The following is an 18229-nucleotide window of genomic DNA, read 5'->3' on the forward strand; positions in this document are numbered from 1 at the left end:
ACACATTTCCACCACTTTTGGTCCTAGCATCTTTTCCTGGTCCAGCTCTCCAGGAACCAGAACTAAATCACAGTGCTCTTGAACGAACTGGATGGGCCAAAGAGATCCATGCACAGAGGAACGCCACCACCCAGAGGGATGAAGTGGTCTGGTCACTGGGCAGCACCCAGTTTCCCTGACTTCCACCACATATGTCCACACACGAGATGTGGTCACAGCTCAGCAGCCACTCACCTGTAAAGTTCTCAAGGGATCTGATCCAAGGGACGCCAGGGTAAAGCACTTCCTTCTCACAGCTAGCCGTGGGACACACGAAAATTCTAGCTTCTAGGTAACTACGACTATTCTGCCAGGCCCATCTGAAAGGGAATTCGTGTCCTCCGACTTGGACACAGCTGGGGCCGCAGGTCAGAAGCCAGCCAGACAGCAGGGCAAACCCAGCCCCAGGGCGTAATCTTGCCAAGTCCACCTCTGCACCCCTCGGATACAAGCACCTTCTGAAATTTTTATTTTAATTTTTTCATTTAAAAAATTAATTTAAAAAATTTTTTAATTGGTAAAAAAAAGTGGGAATAACTACACTTAAACCCTTCCTCCCCTACCCAGAGGTAATCACTGCTAATCTTTTGTTATCAATACCTTTTGTTGCCTCTCTCAAGATTTTTCCGAGAATACATGCACTTAGTTTTATACAATAAAATCGTACTTTACATATGGTTTTGTGACCTGCTTTACTCACTGAAAAGTATTTAGTGTAACTGTTTCCAGGTCAGTCATATGCACCATTTTCAGTGGTTCCTTAGTGTTTCTTTAAATGCACGTATCATAATTTCTTTGAGCACTCCTCTCTTGCTGTACACTTGGGTTATGTCTAACTATTTTTCTCAAGAAAAACCTACTGCAACGAGCATTCTTTTACACACAACATTGTGCACTTGGCTTATTATTTCTTGAAGACAAATTCTTTAAAAGAGGAATTAATGCATCGCCCAGCATGCACATTTTTCAAGACTTTGGTCCACACTGCCGAATTGTCCCCAGCAGGACTGCTCTTTCAGAGAGTGAGGTCCTTTTGGGGAAACCTTCCCAGCAGATGGGCGCTGAGCTGAGGGCTGAAGGGTGTTTACATAAAGACAGGCAGTACGGTGTAGTGGGAAGATCACCAGCTTTAACTTGGTAGCAAGCCTGGCCCCGTCCTCCCAAACTGTGTGACTCTAGGCAAGTTCCTTAGCCTCTCTCATTCTTCAGCTGTAAGTGGAGGGATGACTACCTGCCTTTCACTAAGGTTTAGAGCTAATGCCTACAGAAACCTTGCATAGCTGTGCACAAAATACTTCTTGAATGAATGAAATGAATTAGTGTTTGATGGGTGGAGGGATGACTTTTCAAAAAGGAAAGAAAAGAAAGCAAGGAGGAAGACTGAGGACATGAGGGTGAGGGTAGAGGCAAAGCATACTTGCTGGGCTGCCTGTCAGCGGGCCGACGCCCTGGGAGGGAAGGAAAGGGAACCCCCGGGGTGAACACGCACTTTCTCCCCTCCAAATTGTTTCTCTTCTGGGAGCTAGTGGCTGTGAGTAATCTGTCCCTATTTCACAATGATGTCCCAAGACCCAGCTATAAACTGGTCCTCCCAGAGGCCGGATCTCATGCCCCAGCCCGGACTCAGCACCTGCGGGGAGATGCCCCAACCCCAGCTGTGAGCCTCTACCTTGACGAGTCTGCCATGATCCAGTGAAGGGCCCCATGCTCCCTGCCAGCTCACACTTCTGAGCCCACGGGCCATTGTCTCCTAGAAACCAAAACAAGCAACAGGCAGCAGTTACTGGAGGATGCTTCTGCCCGGTTCTCTCTCTCTCTCTCTCTCTCTCTCTCTCTCTCTCTCTCTCGTCCCACATCCCTGTGCACAGCAGGGGACTGGAGAGAAAAAAGACCTGTGAAAACAAATGCAACCCCACCCTTGAAGGACCTTTTAGAGGGGGCTGCCTCCGATGGGCTTTCCGGAGAGGTGGGCTGTCCTGCCCCAAGCACGCCCCACGCTGAGGCTTCTGCCTTTGGATCTGGGCTCAGCAATTCTATTGCCACTATCTTCAGCCCAGCAACTTTTTCTTTTCTTTCCTTTTGTTTTTTGTGGGTTTCTTTTGGCCGCACGGCATGTGGAATCTTAGTTCCCCAACCAGGCATAGAACCCGTGACCCCTGCAGTGGAAGCACGGAGACCTAACCTCTGCACCAGCAGGGAAGTGCCCAGCAACTCTTTCTTCAGCCCCTCTGATGCACACATACGTTATCTCCTGATCCCCCAATGTGCTATGGAATAGATTTCACTGTCAGCTTGATTCTGCCAACGAGGAAGGAGAGGCTTACAGAGGTTAAAGTAACCTTCCCGGCACTCCCCAGGTGGCGCAGTGGTTAAGAATCCGCCTGCCAATGCAGGGGACACGGGTTCGAGCCTTGATCTGGGAAGATCCCACATGCCGCGGAGCAACTAAGCCCGTGTGCCACAACTCCTGAGCCTGCGCTCTAGAGCCCACAAGCCACAACTACCAAGCCCACGAGCCACAACTACTGAAGCCCGCGTGCCTAGAGCCCATGCTCCGCAACAAAAGAAGCCACCGCGATGAGAAGCCCGTGCAACGAAGAATAGCCCCCGCTCGCCGCAACTAGAGAAAGTCTGCGGGTAGCAACGAAGACCCAACGCAGCCAAAAATAAATAAATAAATTTATAAAAAATAAAGTAACTTTCCCAAGAGTAGAGATTCAAACCCAAGTGTCCACCACTCTCGCTCCAGACAGGGACCCGAGACCAGTGATGCCTGTGTGGGCCCTTTAAACAGCTCACTGGTCCAGCACCACTCAGCCAGAAGATGTGACCTGCTGACCGCTGGCAACCTTTGGGATGGGGGGAGACGGTAAAGAAGCACTCTTGGAATTGCCCGAGGATTACAGAGGTCCACAATGTCAAAGTCACTCATTAACAATTAACAGCAACACCCAGATGGCCCTGATCAACACCCAAGGGGCCGGCAGGGTACCCGCTCTCTCTGTGCGAAGCCTTTCCAGGGGCACAGCCCTGGAGGCCCCAATGGACAGGTGCTCGGCACGCAGGCCGACGGACGCGAGCAGGGCCCCCAGTTCGAGGCGAGCCCCCTGCCCAGCTGAAGAGGGTCACTCGCCCAGACTCTGCTCTTGTGTGGGGCGTGTGCGGGGTTATCCATTAGATCCCAGCGAGGTTGGCTGGGTTTTACTACTTCACCTGTAAACCAAAGGAATGTGTTGTTTTTAGCTGTGAGGTCAACTTTGTCCTTGATCTGGCCCACGAGGCTGTCCATCTCCCGGAGAGCCGCGCTGTACGGCCTTCGACCCCCGGGTTCTGCTGACAGCAGGGTCCTGGACAGGGGCACGTGCATGTGGGCCAGGCCCACGTAGAGCAGGAAGGGTCTTCCGCTGGCACTGAAACGAGAGAGCCGGAGGTGACTCTCCAGAAGGGTCCCGTGGCCTCAGAGAAGAGCCCAGAAGCCCTTCCACCCGGTGTGCTCAGGAGGTACACATCCGTCTACAGCCTGCAGAGGCAATGGGGGGTAAAGCTAGTTAAAGACTGAGAGTAACTGTAATACTCGCTTCTGCCCTTTTAACGTTTACCGGGAGCTCATTGAACATGACTCACGTTGCCTGAATTCTGCCTCATAAAACCCCCCAAGTTCCCTTTTCCGGATGAAGCATCAGAGGCTCAGGGAAACTGAGAGACTTACCCAGGGTTAGGAAGCGACCAAGTCTGGGTTTAAACTAAGGTCTGGCTGAGAGCAGAGCCCTGGCTCTTGGCAGCTTCATGCTAACGTCCAGCGCAAACGTATTTTTAAGTTCCAGCTGCTCTCTCGCAGCATCCAGGCCATCGTTTCCATTCCCAGCCTTGGCTCTTTCTAGGAGATGAACGGATGACTGAAACGGACCACGGGAAATTCCAAGGCCATAGCTGGGAACATCTCGATCAAGGTCCTGGTGGAGGCCAGGCTCCCGGCTGCCCCTACTCTGATCCTGCAGGTTCCCCTGGGAGGCCTCTGCTTCCTGCCTGCCCCCCACCTGCGTTCCCAGGCCAGGGGCAGGGTCAAGGGCAGCGGCAGGGACCCTCGGGGAGTCTCTTCCCACAGCCCACCCCTGTGGGGGGTCTTTCAGAGGACACAGGGAGGGCAAGGGGGGAACTTCAGGCGAGTCCGTAGGCTGGCGACGGAAGCGCAGCTCTTTCACACCAGGCCACCTGGACACTCGATTTTCAAACTGGCCTGAGTGCTCTTGGCTGCCCCCGATTCACACCACCTCACATCAAGCTCTCTGAGTCCCCCAGCCTCAGCTCTGCACCAAACCTCGCCCTAGAGACGCCCCTGCACCCCAACTCCCAAAGTCCCCTGATTGGGTGGGACTGTACTGCACTCGGTTCTCTTTGAAGGACAGAAGATGCACGTCCCAGACGGGGGCCTCTCCTTCCCCATTCTAGCCCACAACTTCTCTGCAACATTTCACGAGCTGTATCGTCCATGTCCACAAGTCATGAGTGGCTATTCTGATTTCAATTCACGAACATGAAATAAAGCTAAGAGTTCAGCGTCTCACATGCTATACCATGGATGAGGCTTGAAGACACGATGCTCAGTGAAATAAGCCAGTCACCAAAGGACAAATACGGTGCGATTCCCCTTACAGGACGTACTTGGAGTGTCTGCTTCATACAGACAGAAAGTAGCGCTGTGGAGGCCAGGGGCTGCAGGGAAGGGAAAACGGGGAGCTGGTGTTTAACAGGTACAGAGCTTCCATTTGGGAAGATGAAAAAGTTCTAGAGATGGATAGTGGGGATGGTTGCAGGACAGTATGAATGTACTTAAAACCACAGAACTGTACACTTGCAAAGGTAAATTAAAAAAATAGGGAGGGTGGGAGGGAGGGAGACGCAAGAGGGAAGAGATATGGGGACATAGGTATATGCATAACTGGTTCACTTTGTTATACAGCAGAAACTAACACACCGTTGTAAAGCAATTGTACTCCAATAAAGATGTTAAAAAATTTTTTTTTAATTGAAGTAGAGTTGATTTACAAAGCTGTGTTAGTTTCAGGTGTACAGAAAAATGATTCAGTTACACATACATATACTGAAAAGGAAAAATTATGCTATGTACAGTTTACATCTATCTATCACCTATCTATCATCTATCTATTATCTGTCTATCTATCTATCTCTCTCTCTATGTCTATCTCTTTCTCTATCCGTCCATCGGGTGTCTCAGTTGCCTGAGCCACATTTCCAATGCTCAGGCCAGTGGCTACCATCCTGGACAGCACAGAGAAAACATGTTCTTCCTTGCAGGGAGCGCTATTGCATGGTGCTGATGTAGGGCGTCTGTTGCCTGATCTCACAAAGATGATCATGTACAGTTGTGTAGGTTGTGCACAAATCCGGCATGCGGACATCCTGCTGAGAGAGCGGATGGGAGTGTAATGCCAGCCCACAATCCACCGGCCGAGCTGGGCGCTCTGGCACCGGTCAGCACACACTCAGCGGGGACGCCTTGTCATAATCTGCAGGTGGATACCACGTGGCAGCAGCATGCCGGGTGGAGCTGGCTCAGATTTCGGGAATTTTGCAAGCCAGGTGTTAAACATGGCTGCCATTAAAAATTAAATGAAATCAACTTACCATTAAATAAATGATATTAAAAACAAAGGTGGGGGGGATAAATTGGGAGACCGGGGTTGACATATACACACTACTATATATAAAATAGATAACTAATAAGGACCTACTGTACAGCACAGGGAACTCTGCCCAATACTCTGTAAAAGAATCTATATGGGAAAAGAATCTAAAAAAGAGTGGATATATGTATGTGTATAACTGATTCACTTTACTGTACAACAGAAACTAACACAACATTGTAAATCAACTGAAAAAAAAAAAAACAAAGGTAATAAACTTGCACGATTTATCACATCCTAGTTATTCTACCACATTTTAGCATTATCTGTGCCCTGGAGTTTATTTTGCGGCCGCTGAATCTGTGCGGTGGGAACACCACATGATGAGGTGCTACACGGCACATCTCTCCAGCCCTATGGTCAGAGACATCTCATTGGTATCTTGAATTCAGCCACAGTGAGAGTATTTACGCCACAGAAATGGGCAAATCAGAGCTTTTTCTCTGACTGCTGGTTGTTAAACATTTATCAGCTAATAGCTACCTATGGGCTGGGGGCGTGGTCCCATCACCCACCCTCTTCCCACCCCCATCATTATCCTGCAAACTCCCACCCATTATCAAAATCCTGTTGGCACCCTGGGCTGTGAAGATGAGGGAAGACGGGCATTGGAGACCCACATCCGAATCCCTGGGATTTTATTTCATGGTCGTGTGACCCTGGGCAATTCACTTAACGTCTGTCGTCTCCACAATGGGGACAGCTATGCCTCCCTGATACAGCTGTGAGTATTTAATGCCATAGTAAGGTTTTCATAAGTGGTACCCTTTTCTTAATAAGTATGACTAATACGAGCCTGCAGTAGTAAGCACCCACGGTACCCAGGGAGCACCTCTCTCCCTGCATCCTGACACCACGCTAGAACTCGTAAAGACGGCATGTTGTAGGAACCGCACAAACTAGCTCCCTGGGGGCATCTATCCCCTGAACCACTCCTGTGCTGAATGGCAAATACAGAGTGGAGGATGGGCGGTTCTCTGGTGGCCTGGTGGTTAGGGTTCTGGGCTTTCACTTTCGTGGCCCGGGTTCAATCGCTGGTTGGGGAACTGAGATCCCACAAGCCGCGCGGCCCAGCCAGGAAAAAAAGTGGAGGAGACTTGGTGCTTTAAAAAAAAAAGGCTTCCCTGGTGGCGCAGTGGTTGGGAGTCCGCCTGCCGATGCAGGGGACGCGGGTTCGTGCCCCGGTCCGGGAAGATCCCACATGCCGCGGAGCGGCTGGGCCCGTGAGCCATGGCCGCTGGGCCTGCGCGTCCGGAGCCTGTGCTCCGCAACGGGAGGGGCCACAGCAGGGAGAGGTCCGCGTACCACAAAAAAAGAAAAAAGAAATGAATCAGATCATTATTACAAATGTATAGTAGTAGGAATGATGGAGGAGAAATACAGGGTGCTGTGGAAGAGCATAACAGGGGACCCAAGCTGGGCGGGGGGGAGGCGGAGAGGGGAGACATCTCTGAGACAGTGTGGCCCGAAGGACGGGGGGGCTCCAGGGGGACAGTGCATGGTCGCCCTTCAAGGCGGACAGAACAGCAGAGGGAGAGGTTGCAGGAGGAGGACGGCCGTCCCACTGCCCAGCGGTGCGTGCAATCACTCATGTCCTCACCCGTCATTCATCGGAACACCCAAACAGGAGAAAGAAGAGAGGAGGTGTCAGGAGGACAGAATGATCTTCAGGCTGAACCCGGAGCCCTGATGTGGGTGGCAGGTGGTGCGCTTTAGGTGGGAGACGGGTGAGGACGGAGGTGAGAAGGGGAAGGAGGCTTAGACCAGCAGGGGGAGAACGATGCAGGTGGAGGGGTTGAGTCAAGGAGAAGAAGGAATCAAGCCCTTGATGTGGGTCCCAGGCTCCAGCCCAGGAGGGCTGGGGCTTCTTTGTCCTCTGTGCCTCTCTAGGACCTAGTTCTAAGTGCGCAATTCCATGGAATATGGACCATACACTCTGATTTCAAACATCCTCAACTACACCTCACACCTACCCCAATACGCTCAGCCCATCAAGCCCAGTATTCCCAACTCAGGTTAAATGCGCCATCCTAGACCCTGTGGGAAGCAGAGGACCAGCCAGCTGCATGACCTAGAAGCCCAGACGCCCAGGCCATCCGCTACCTCCTTTCTTTTTCTTTTTTTTTTTTGCCAATTCGGAGCTTTGCCTGCTGTCTAAAAAACTCGAATCAGGAATTAGCTTTCAGGGGAAAGACAAATAACACATGATACCACTTGTATATGGCATCTAAAATATGTCTATGAAACAGAAACAGACTCACAGACGTAGAGAACAGACTTGTGGTTGCCAAGGGGGAGGGGAGGTGGGGGAGGGATGGAGTGGGAGTTTGGGATTAGCAGATGCAAACTAGTATATACAGGATGGAGAAACAGCAAGGTCCTACTGCATAGCACAGGGAACTATATTCAATATCCTGGGATAAGCCATAATGGAAAAGAACATGAAAAAGAATGTATATATGTGTATAACTGAATCCCTGTGCTGTACAGCAGAAATTAACACAACTTTGTAAATCAACTATACTTCAATTAAAAAGTTTTTTTTTTTAAGAATTAGCCTTCAGCATCACTGCTAGGTTAGGGGTCTAAAATCAAGTGAAGCCCCAAGGAAAAACGTTCAAAGAAGACCCCCTTGCCGAGCAGGGGCAGGAAACCACACTCCAGGGACCCCCCGTAGTTTTGACAAACAAGTCAAGGTGGCGTAAGGGGTCATGGCGGAGAAAACAGCACAGATCTGGGGGCTTTTCTGCTGACACGTCAAAAATCATGGATGAATTGGCAAGTCCAATCCTAAAGAAATCAGCATGCCTGAGGATTCTTTTCTGTCAAGCAAAATGCCAACAGGATTCATGTGACTTTTCACTTAATAACTAATTAATAAATTAGCAAACTCTTCCCCTCTTTCCTATGATAAAGAGTTTGTTCACTGATTTGTTAGTCTTTCAACTGGTTAATCAAGTGGTAGATGAACAGCACCATGTCCTCTTCAGAGTTAATCAGTCCCCAGCCGGCTGCCACCCGCTACCGTCCCCTGAGAACACTGTGCTTTCATTGCAAAAGCAGGGGTAGACCTTCCTCACCATGGCTATACCTCCACCCTCCCAGCTGCCCTTCTGTCTAGAAAAGTCCAGCATGGTGGAGCGAGGGGCTGGGGGAATTCTTGCACATTCAAGGAAATGATGAGATCAGTTATCCCAAGGTGGAGTCTATTCTTAATTCTGGGCAAGTAGACGGGTGTGCAGCACACGTTTTCCTGCCCACTTAGGCAAAGGCTGTGGAAAATACCAAAGGACCTGTTGGAAATTGTTCCCCGGCCCTTGAAGAGTTTGCAGTCTTGGGACTTCCCTGGCAGTCCAGTGGTTAAGACTCCACGCTCCCAACACACGGGTTCAATCCCTCGTTGGGGAACTAAGATCCCCGCGTGCCGCATGGCGCGGACTAAAAAAGAGAGAGAGAGAGAGAGAGAGTTTGCAGTCTTAGGAGAAAGATGCACCAGTGCACATGAGAGAGGCAGCGGGTGGGGTGACTGTGTGTGTGCACATGTGTGTGTCTGGGCTTGCACCCCGCCACCTATGTACATGCACCCCAAGGTCAGTAGTAGTAGCTGACTGTGGTCTCGCACAATCTACTCTCTGTGCTGATCTCTGATCTGACAGAGGCTGGAAGCGAGCAGCTCTCACACAGAGACAGCTTGCTAGAGACCCACTGTGGTATGGCTCTGGGGTTTCTGCTTTTTGTTATTTTCAGTTAGTGGTTTCTAACAGTTAGAGATCAGGAGATCCGCCAAGGGCCAGGTGGCCTGTCTTTCTTGAGAAATGGAAAGGCCTGACAAGCCAGGCCCCCGTTCCCACAAAGCAGCAGCAGGCGGCCTTAGATGGGACAGGTGCTCGAAATTCACCGCAGGCCCCACCACTCCCTACTGCCTCACCGTCAGCCTGCTTCCCGCTTCAGGTTACCTGGGCCCTGTAGATGCTGGACCCCTGTGTGTTATACTGAATACTGGCCCCCAAGGATACTCAGGGTCTAATCCCTGGAATCTCTGAGTGTCCCCACAGCGGACGTTGTAGATGCAATTAAGTTGAGGATCTTGAGATAGGGGGATTATCTTGGATCATTCCCAGTAGACCCTAAACGTAATCACAAATGTCCTTATAAGAAGGAGGCAGGGGGAGATATGACTACAGAAGAGGACAAGGCACGCGAACCACAGAAGTGGAGATTCAAACGATGTGGCCAGGAGTTCCCTGGCGGTCCAGTGGTGGGGACTCCATGCTTCCACTGCCCAGGGTCCAGGTTCCATCCCTGGTCGGGGAACTAAGATCCCACAAGCCCAGTGGTGCCGCCAAAAAAAAAAAAGGAATATGATGCGGCCACGGCCAAGGAACGCCGGCAGCCACCAGAAGCTGCAGGAGGCAAGAAACGATCCTCCCTGGAGCCTCGAGATGGAGACAGCCCTTCTGATAACCTTGATTTTAGCCCCACAAGACGCATTTCAGACGTCCAGCCTCCAGATCTGTAGGAGAATAAATTGCTATTGTTTTAGCCAATAAGTTGGTGGTCAGTTTGTAACAGCAGCAATAGGAAACAAACATAGCCTGTCAACGAATGAACTCGACAAACACCTTGAATGCCCAGAAGACAGTGGATGGACGCTGCCCTCAGGGAGGTGATACGCTAGCAGGAGAGGACACCTGACAATGACGGGAGAGTGTGGTCTGAGCAGGGACCCTGGGAACGTACCCGAGGCACTTGTAACCGAGGCCTGGAGACCCCAGGACAGACAGTTTTCTAGCTGTATTTCCAGGAGACATGCACGCGCGCATCTTTATCAGGCAATGGAGCTCTGCCGCGGTCTGGGCCGTGCTGGGGCCAGGGGACACGGGGGGGCTCACCTCGCCCGCTGGATGAACTGGGTGGCCTTCTCGGCATACTTCTGTGCGAGGCCGCTCAAGTTCACGGGCTGCTCCACGATGCTGAGGTTCTCATAGAGAGGAAGGGCCACGTCCGAGTGACAGTCCTTCTCAGGGTTCCTGGGTGGAAATCACAGACGGTGGAGCGTTCATTCCCACGACCTAAGTAGTCACCGAGTCAAACAAAACGCTTTGATGCGGTGATGCCCATAAATACAGAACACTTAACAGCCTGGCCTCAAGTGATTCTTCCAGTCTGCCATTTCCTCCAAGTGCAAAACCAATATAACACCTTCTCCTATTCCCTTTGAATAGACGTGTAGGCTCCTTGGACAAGCCTGGCCACTCTGCAAAGCTCACGACTTTTTTGAGCTAGGGGTATGATTATACCCATTTTGCTGGCAGAGAAACTGAGGTTAAACAAAGTACATTACACAGCAGAGTCCCAGAGACAATCAGTAGCCCTGGTTTTTTCCACCGGCCCCCTTAAGTCATGACTTCCGTCCATGGGGTACAACGCTTGGTATTTTCCCAAGTCAACAATCAGGACTTTGTGTGACAAGACATCTGACGAGAGGACAGATGGCTAGGAACAACTTTGGAATTTCAAACCGTGTTTGGAGAATTTGAGGAAATTTTAGCAATTGGAAAAAGTGGGGGTCAAACCTATTGTATCTCCTGGAAAAAAACAAACTCAGCCCTTGGTCTTACAGATGGAGATGAATCTGACGTACGAATGACCCAGCAGAGCAGCTGAATCCTGACCCCGGCTGTGATCTCGCGTGAGTTACCTAAGCTCTCAGAGCTTGACTTTCCTTGTGGGAAGTGTGGGGCTGCCCGGGCCCCTTCCAGGGATAAGGAACGGTTAGCATTCACACTGCTCGGCACACTAGGAATGCAATCAAAACTCAAGCCCTCTGTCCTGGGGGATACAGAGAACTGGAAGAGGAGCTGAGGACAATGGAGAGAAAAGGGTGGTCACGGGGGGCCTCTTGGGTAGGGAAACTGTCCTCCTGCTGCAGGGAAGAATCTGGGAAGAAAGGAGAGCCCCCGTCACACATCTATGTGCACACAGACTTGTGCCGGAAGCTTAAGAGACAAGGTCAGACTGGGGTAATCACCAAGGACCACAGTGTTTTAAAAAGAGAAAAAGAGCACGGTCCCGGGTGTCACAACGCTAACCTCATCTTCGTGTCCAATCTTCCAGCTTTGGATGATCCTGTGGCTGCTCCATCATCCCTAACCTTCTCCCCCTTTTCCTCCTTCAGCCAACACTTTTCTTCTATTTGATTTAACACAGACGGAAAAGGGACCAGGCTGTGGTCATCGCACGAGACGGCAGGGGTGCCACAGGTGTGAGCCCCAGGCGCCCGGCGGTGATGAGAGAGCAGTGGCAGGTTCTCACGTGGTGACGTCACTCCTCCCACTGCCAACAGGCTCTTGCATCTCCTGGGCATCTCGTGAAAAGGTAGACCTCTGGGAGGGGTCTGAACACCGGCATTTCTAGCAAGCGTCCAGATGATGCCTGCGCTGCTGGCCCAGCGACCACCCTCTGAGTAGTCAGGAGAGAGGAGACCTGGGCTCTAGACTCAGAGACCCAGACGGGACTCTCCATCCTTCCCTCTCATGACTCCACTGTGACCTGGGCCACCAGGTAAGCTTCCTTCTCAGGACAGTCAGGAGAAACGCTTGCCTCACTCAGAGGTCCGGTGGGTCACGGATAAGCACGCAGAGCGCTTAGGATGTAACAATTTCTCAACAAATGGCCATTATGATGCTAACTATTATTAATAAGCCCCAAGACACGCTTTCCCCGGGCGGCCCAGACACCTGCAACGTTATGAACAATCCCAGTACACCGTCCGAACAGCAGAGCACCTGGTCTGGGCTGCTTTATTACCTGAATACGGTTTATTACATTTTTCTGATAATAAACGTACTGCAAGCTCATTACAGAATATTTGGAAAATACGAGAGAGGAAAAAACTGCAAACTCCTTAATGCCACAACCAGAGTGAATGAACCATGGTTACCATCTTGGCGTATTTCCTTTAGGGCTATTAGAGGCATAAATACAGAGGTAGTTCAGGTCACAGTGTTGATGATTTATTTCCTGCTTTTTTCACTTACTATTCTATTGTGAGCATTTTCCCATTTCACTGAATACGTTTTTAAAACATCCTGTTGAGTGCCTGCACGGCATTCCGATGTCGAAACGCTGGCTTATTTCAGGGCGGGGGTAGGGCTTATAGGGAGCCCGGTGGACTTTTTCTCAGTCTAGCTCCCTCCTTATGTCCAGTGTCAGGGCCAGGTGAGTGGTCCAGGAGCAAAGCCAGCAGGCAGAGGAGGGAGGCCACCTGCGTGAGACCCTGGGTCGCACCAGCCTCTCCCCTGCTGAGCTAAACAGTCCAAGGAACCTGGAAAATGCCAACTAAAAAAATGTTGTTCACCTCATCTTCGTGAAAAGTGTTCTTGCACTCCATGCAAATAATGCACTTAAATTTTTTGCACTAAAGGTACTCGATCTTTTTTTTTTTTTTTTTTTGGCTGCATTTGGGTCTTCGTTGCTGCGCACAGGCTTTCTCTAGTTGCGGCGAGCGGGGGCTAGTCTTTGCTGTGGTGCGTGGGCTTCTCATTGCGGTGGTTTCTCTTGTTGTGGAGCACGGGCTCTAGGTGCGCAGGCTTCAGTAGTTGCGGCATGCGGGCTCCGTAGATGCGGCACGAGGGCCCTAGAGCACAGGGGCTTCAGTAGTTGTGGCCCATGGGCTTGGTTGCTCCGCGGCATGTGGGATCTTCCCGGACCAGGGCTCGAACCCGTGTCCCCTGCACTGGCAGGCGGATTCTTAACCACCGCGCCGCCAGAGAAGTCCCAGGCACTTGATCCCTTTTTTGCTACTGTAACTGTTCCCCGTGGGCCTCGCTCATTTCCTTCTGATGGACCACACCCCCAGGACTTCACCTGGCTCTGGAGCCCAGAGCCGATGCCTTGGCTAGGATTACCTTGACGGTCTACCGCCCCGTGGACATGCCGGGCAAGGGGGGTGGTTGTAGCCGGGGGTATCAGTGCAGCCCATGTCATGGCTGTACGGGATCCCAAAGTAGTAATCAAACCCTGGAAGAGAAGGAACGGGTTAGGCTGCGAGCCTGCATTCTTACACCCAGGACAGAAATTTAATTTTCCATGATTTAATTCTGCAGTGTTATGGCGTATGTAATTAAAAGAGGATTTGATTAATAGCCCTTTGTAGTGTGCAAAGAAAACACTTTGCTGGGTCCTGGCTGCAAGACTAGATTTGCAAAACTTCTTGTGATTAGCATTAACCCTGCGTGGAAGGAAGTGGGGAGAATGTCTTGAACACCTCCCGTTCCCAGTGCGATGATGGACACCGCTGGGAAATATCTGGTGAAAATCTGCTACCTGCATGACACTCTGGGGGGTAAAAGAATATACTCTGCCCTCAAGAGCGGGAGGATAAGAAGCAGAGATTCAGCCCAAGAGATGGATTGTCAGCAAGCCCACAAGAGGGATCAGAGGATGAAGTTACCCCTGGATGCTGGGGGTGGGATGTGGTTGGGACAGGAATCTCAAAATGCTTCTCAGAAGAGTTGCCATTTCAGCTGGACGCAGAGGGCTGGCAGGATTGGACTTGAGAGGGTGGAGGGGTATTGGAGGGAGGATGTGAGGGTCAAACTGAGACCTGAAAACCCTGTGTTGACTTTTTTCTGAGACCCTCCCATATCCCAGCTCTTCTCCAGCACAAGCTTCCGTGTGAAGTTCCCCACAGAATTCCCTACTCCCCGCCGAGCCCCTGCTTCAGTGAACCCATCAAACGATCTTTACTTCTTACCACGCGGGGCCTCACGGGGGCCAAGTGTTCCCGGACACGTGAAGGACTGGGTCGAGGAGAACACTGATGGCCTCACGACGGGGTAGCCCGAAGGGTAGACAGGCACCAAAGAGGGGGGCCGGGAAAGGTGCCGGGCAAGAGGGATGTGCAAACAGAGGCAACCCTGGCACCTCAAACCCACCCAGGTGAGCCTGTGAACGAAGGTGTCCTGACTCAGGAGAGAGGCCCCTCAGGGGCAGGATGGCTGAAACACTTATAGAGTCCTTTTACACAGAGACCTTTATTTTCTGTTTCCCAGGTAACCAATCCTCCAAAGAATTCTTACCACGGAAGTTGGGGTGATAAGAGCCATGGTGTCCAAGATGCCACTTGCCTGGAGGAAAACGAGAGAGAGAGAGACTTTGAGAGGAATCCCCATGGGGGCTCCCAGCCCCTTGGTGGAGCTGGTCACACACTCAGGTCTCCACCAGCTTTGCCCTTTCCTGAGCACAAGCAAAGAGAGGCTCACGCGCTGTGTGACAGCCAAGCTTCGTTCTCTGGGACCGAGAGGGAGTCCCCAGGGAGACAGAAAGCAAGCAAGGATGACTCATGACTCAGGCAGGAAAGCGTGCGGGGGGTGGGGGGGGAAGACGAGCCATTACCGGGAGCCCAGAGAAGTTAGCAGGCTGAGCTCCTGCCCCCCAAAGAGGGTGCAGCGCCCACGGCAACGCCCCCCCCACCCCACCCCCACCCCCGCCAGGGCTCACCACACCTTCCGCTCGGCCCTCCTGCCTGGGGCCCTGCAAAGGACCCAAGGAGCAAGTGCACGGCCCAGACAGTCCCAGAGATGCCGCTCCCGCCTGCTTTCATCATCGTCCTCTGCAGAAGCTGAGCGGGGCGCCGCCTCCCGGCGCCGCCTCCCTGCGCCGCCCGAGCCAGGCCAGCAACGAGGAAGCTCTGCCGCAGGGCTGCTCCTGGCGCTGTAAACGCCTTCACTGGGGGGCACGAGGCGAGGCTGGGACCCTCTGACCTGCTCATTCTCTGCTCTCCGGGTAAAGATCCCACAGGGAAGTCACCCACGAGGTAAGGGGAAGAATCAAAAACGCGGGGCAAAGACCAGTACGGCGGCAGCGTGAAACAACGCCAAGGACGGAAAGAAACAGGCAACCACAGGAGTCTGACTCAGTAAGTTATCTCACGTGGCCTCAGTACAATGCTTCCAAACCATCTTTTCAAGACACACGCCTGTGGCCAAAACGAGCAACGGTGAATCGAGGTGAAGGGTATATGGGGGTCTAGGAGTCCCTTCTTGCAACTGGTCTGTAGGTTTGAAAACAAATGTCATAAAAAGTTGAGGGAAGTGGATTAAGCTAAGTGGAATGCTTAGATTCAGCATGACGTGGAAATATAAAATTATAGTACAATTTTAAAATTGCTTCTAAAATTATAATAAGCGTGTAGAATTATATCACCAGGACATAGAAAATAATAGGAGGGGGAGAAAAGTAGGGCCGAGTGATAACATGTGCAGCTGGGGACGAACACATGAACACAGAGCAAGATGAGAAGCAAACAGTGAGTGGTGTCAGTGGACTCGGTGTTCCCTCAGCAGGCTTCTCATTTGCCCTGTAAGCGCGCTGCTAGGAAGTTCACGATCTCAACAAGGAGCTACGCTTCAGTACCCTCTCCCAGAAAAGCAAAAGGTGTCATGAGAGGTGAACAGTCAACCTGTAATCAGTTGCCTTCTTGGGATTTAAAGGCCTGAAGAAGGAGGGGCAAGTGAGATCGAACCCAGCTCGAGAAGAACCCAGTGCCCCTGATGCTGCATGACGTGTTAGGGTCAGAGAGCCCAGGGACCAAAGCCCTCCCGCCCCCCGGGCTGGGAGTCTTACACGGATGCAGAGACAGGGCGGGTGAGGACGCTCAGCCCATAGTGAGAGCCTCAGAATAGTTCGTACCTCCGGGTATGGAGAGAAAGGGGTGAAAAGGAGAGCCGGTTGGGACCTTAATGGTCTCGTCCTCCCAGGACAATGAAGGCCACACTGCAGTCTGATCTTCTGCAAAGTTATGTCAGGCTCCTTGACCCAGAGGAGGAGCCAGGCCGACACACCAGGAATGCCAGCTTCCTGCAGGTTAACGGGGAGCCCGGGGCCCCGAGGACATCCCCACAGGGACCCTCGTTGCCCCTTCACGTGGTGGAGGGAGGCGGGAACCCCGCCGGACCCAGCTCTTGGAGAGCCAGGATCCTAAGCACAGGCAGCCTGAGGATGCCGTCGGGAGGCCTGGGTTGTCTTGGCCTCTGTAGGGGGCACCAGGGGAAACTAGTTCCATACATGGTTTAGTCCCCTGGCAGGTCGTTTCAGTTGCTTAGAGCTGAAAGCATTCCCAACTCCTACAGCGAGAAATGAGCAGAAAAGCGGACACGAGCAGGAGAGGCAGCAGCTCTGCAGACACAAAGCAGTCAGCACAGAAAATGCAGGGGGGACGGGGTCTGGGCGGTGGGGGCCACGTTACCAATCAGCCCGGTGACGTAGCCAGCCCGCTGCAGCACTTCGGCCAAGGTGGTCTCGTTGAGTGGAAGGCCCCCCACAGAGGTGACCGCAAAGTTGTGAGGGACTCCGTTGCGGAGGCCAAGCCGGCCGGTGAGCAGGGCGGCCCGGGAGGGCGAGCAGGTGGACGCAGCCGCGTGGAAGTCCACAAACCTGCACGGAGAGGAGAGCGATGGGGGTCGGCCTGACCACAGAAAGCCGGGCCAAGAGGGACTCAATCCCTGGGGTCCCAGCGCTGGGAAAAAGCTCCAGGACCCGCCAGCCGTGGGGCAGGTAAAGAAAATGAAGCCCAGAGACGCATTATGTGACTAACCCAGGGTCACACAGCTGATTCGAAGGGATTTAATCCCACATATTGAACGGATTTTCCACATTTTATATTCACCTACTCACTTAATGCATCTGTAACCCCAGAAAGCAACACTCGTGGCTCTGAAGGGATAGTTCACGGATATACGCAGACCTGTGAAAATCTGCACGTTTCCAGCTGAGGTTGGACAAGGTGACCTTCTTGTCTGGGCTCTCACAGATGCAGTGTTCACAGGGACGTCATAGAACATCACCACTGCTGACACAAGAGCTGACTATCTATTACTCCTTACTGTAAGCCCAGCCCTTTTTCAGACACTATGGAGAAACAGAGAAGTCTAGCCATTTTCTTACCCTCAAGGAACGTGAGTAAATTGAATGTCACTAATGAAGGGGCAACCTGACTTCATGTGTCTCCTGACGGGATGCAATATGAATTCATGACACCAAGGATTCTCACCGAAAACGTTTAACCTGAATCTAGTCAGACCCCTGGACCTAATTTCCACATTACAGGAATAAAAAAGCTAATGCAAGACCAAATTAAATGACCCCACAAGAAGAGACTTTACCAAACCATTCTCTAGACGTTCGATAAGACAACCAGTCCCATCTCTTCAAACAGTCAACATCTGAGGGAACGATGGGACGGACGGGGCGATACTGTGCATAAGGAAAGACTAAAGAGATAGAACCAAGTGCAGTACATGAATCTTACTGGATCCCAGCTCAGAAGAGCTGGCAACACACCTGAGGGCTAATTGGGGAGGGAGATTTAATATGAACTGGATATAAAATGATATTAGGGGATTATCGCTCATTTTCAGGATTACGGCCACGTGGGAGAACGTTTCTATTCTTTTCCTTCTGGTTTTAGTGAGATATAATTG

General features: G+C 51.7%; 1 protein-coding gene across 7 annotated transcripts in view; it reads right to left on the minus strand.

Annotated features, from left to right (window-relative positions):
• ARSG (arylsulfatase G) overlaps positions 1-18229 on the minus strand; it is a 120348-nt gene that overhangs the window by 29539 nt on the left and 72580 nt on the right. For all 7 annotated transcript variants that reach the window (XM_067717677.1, XM_067717679.1, XM_067717681.1 and 4 more), the window contains 6 exons: positions 16996-17183; positions 14828-14875; positions 13655-13766; positions 10637-10774; positions 3253-3449; positions 1709-1789 (listed from right to left, as the gene is read on the minus strand). In XM_067717677.1, the coding sequence (XP_067573778.1) occupies positions 1709-1789; positions 3253-3449; positions 10637-10774; positions 13655-13766; positions 14828-14875; positions 16996-17183 (764 nt within the window). The remainder of the gene's footprint in view (positions 1-1708; positions 1790-3252; positions 3450-10636; positions 10775-13654; positions 13767-14827; positions 14876-16995; positions 17184-18229) is intronic.

Source organism: Pseudorca crassidens, chromosome 19 (assembly GCF_039906515.1).
Source record: "Pseudorca crassidens isolate mPseCra1 chromosome 19, mPseCra1.hap1, whole genome shotgun sequence".
Lineage (NCBI taxonomy): Eukaryota > Metazoa > Chordata > Mammalia > Artiodactyla > Delphinidae > Pseudorca > Pseudorca crassidens.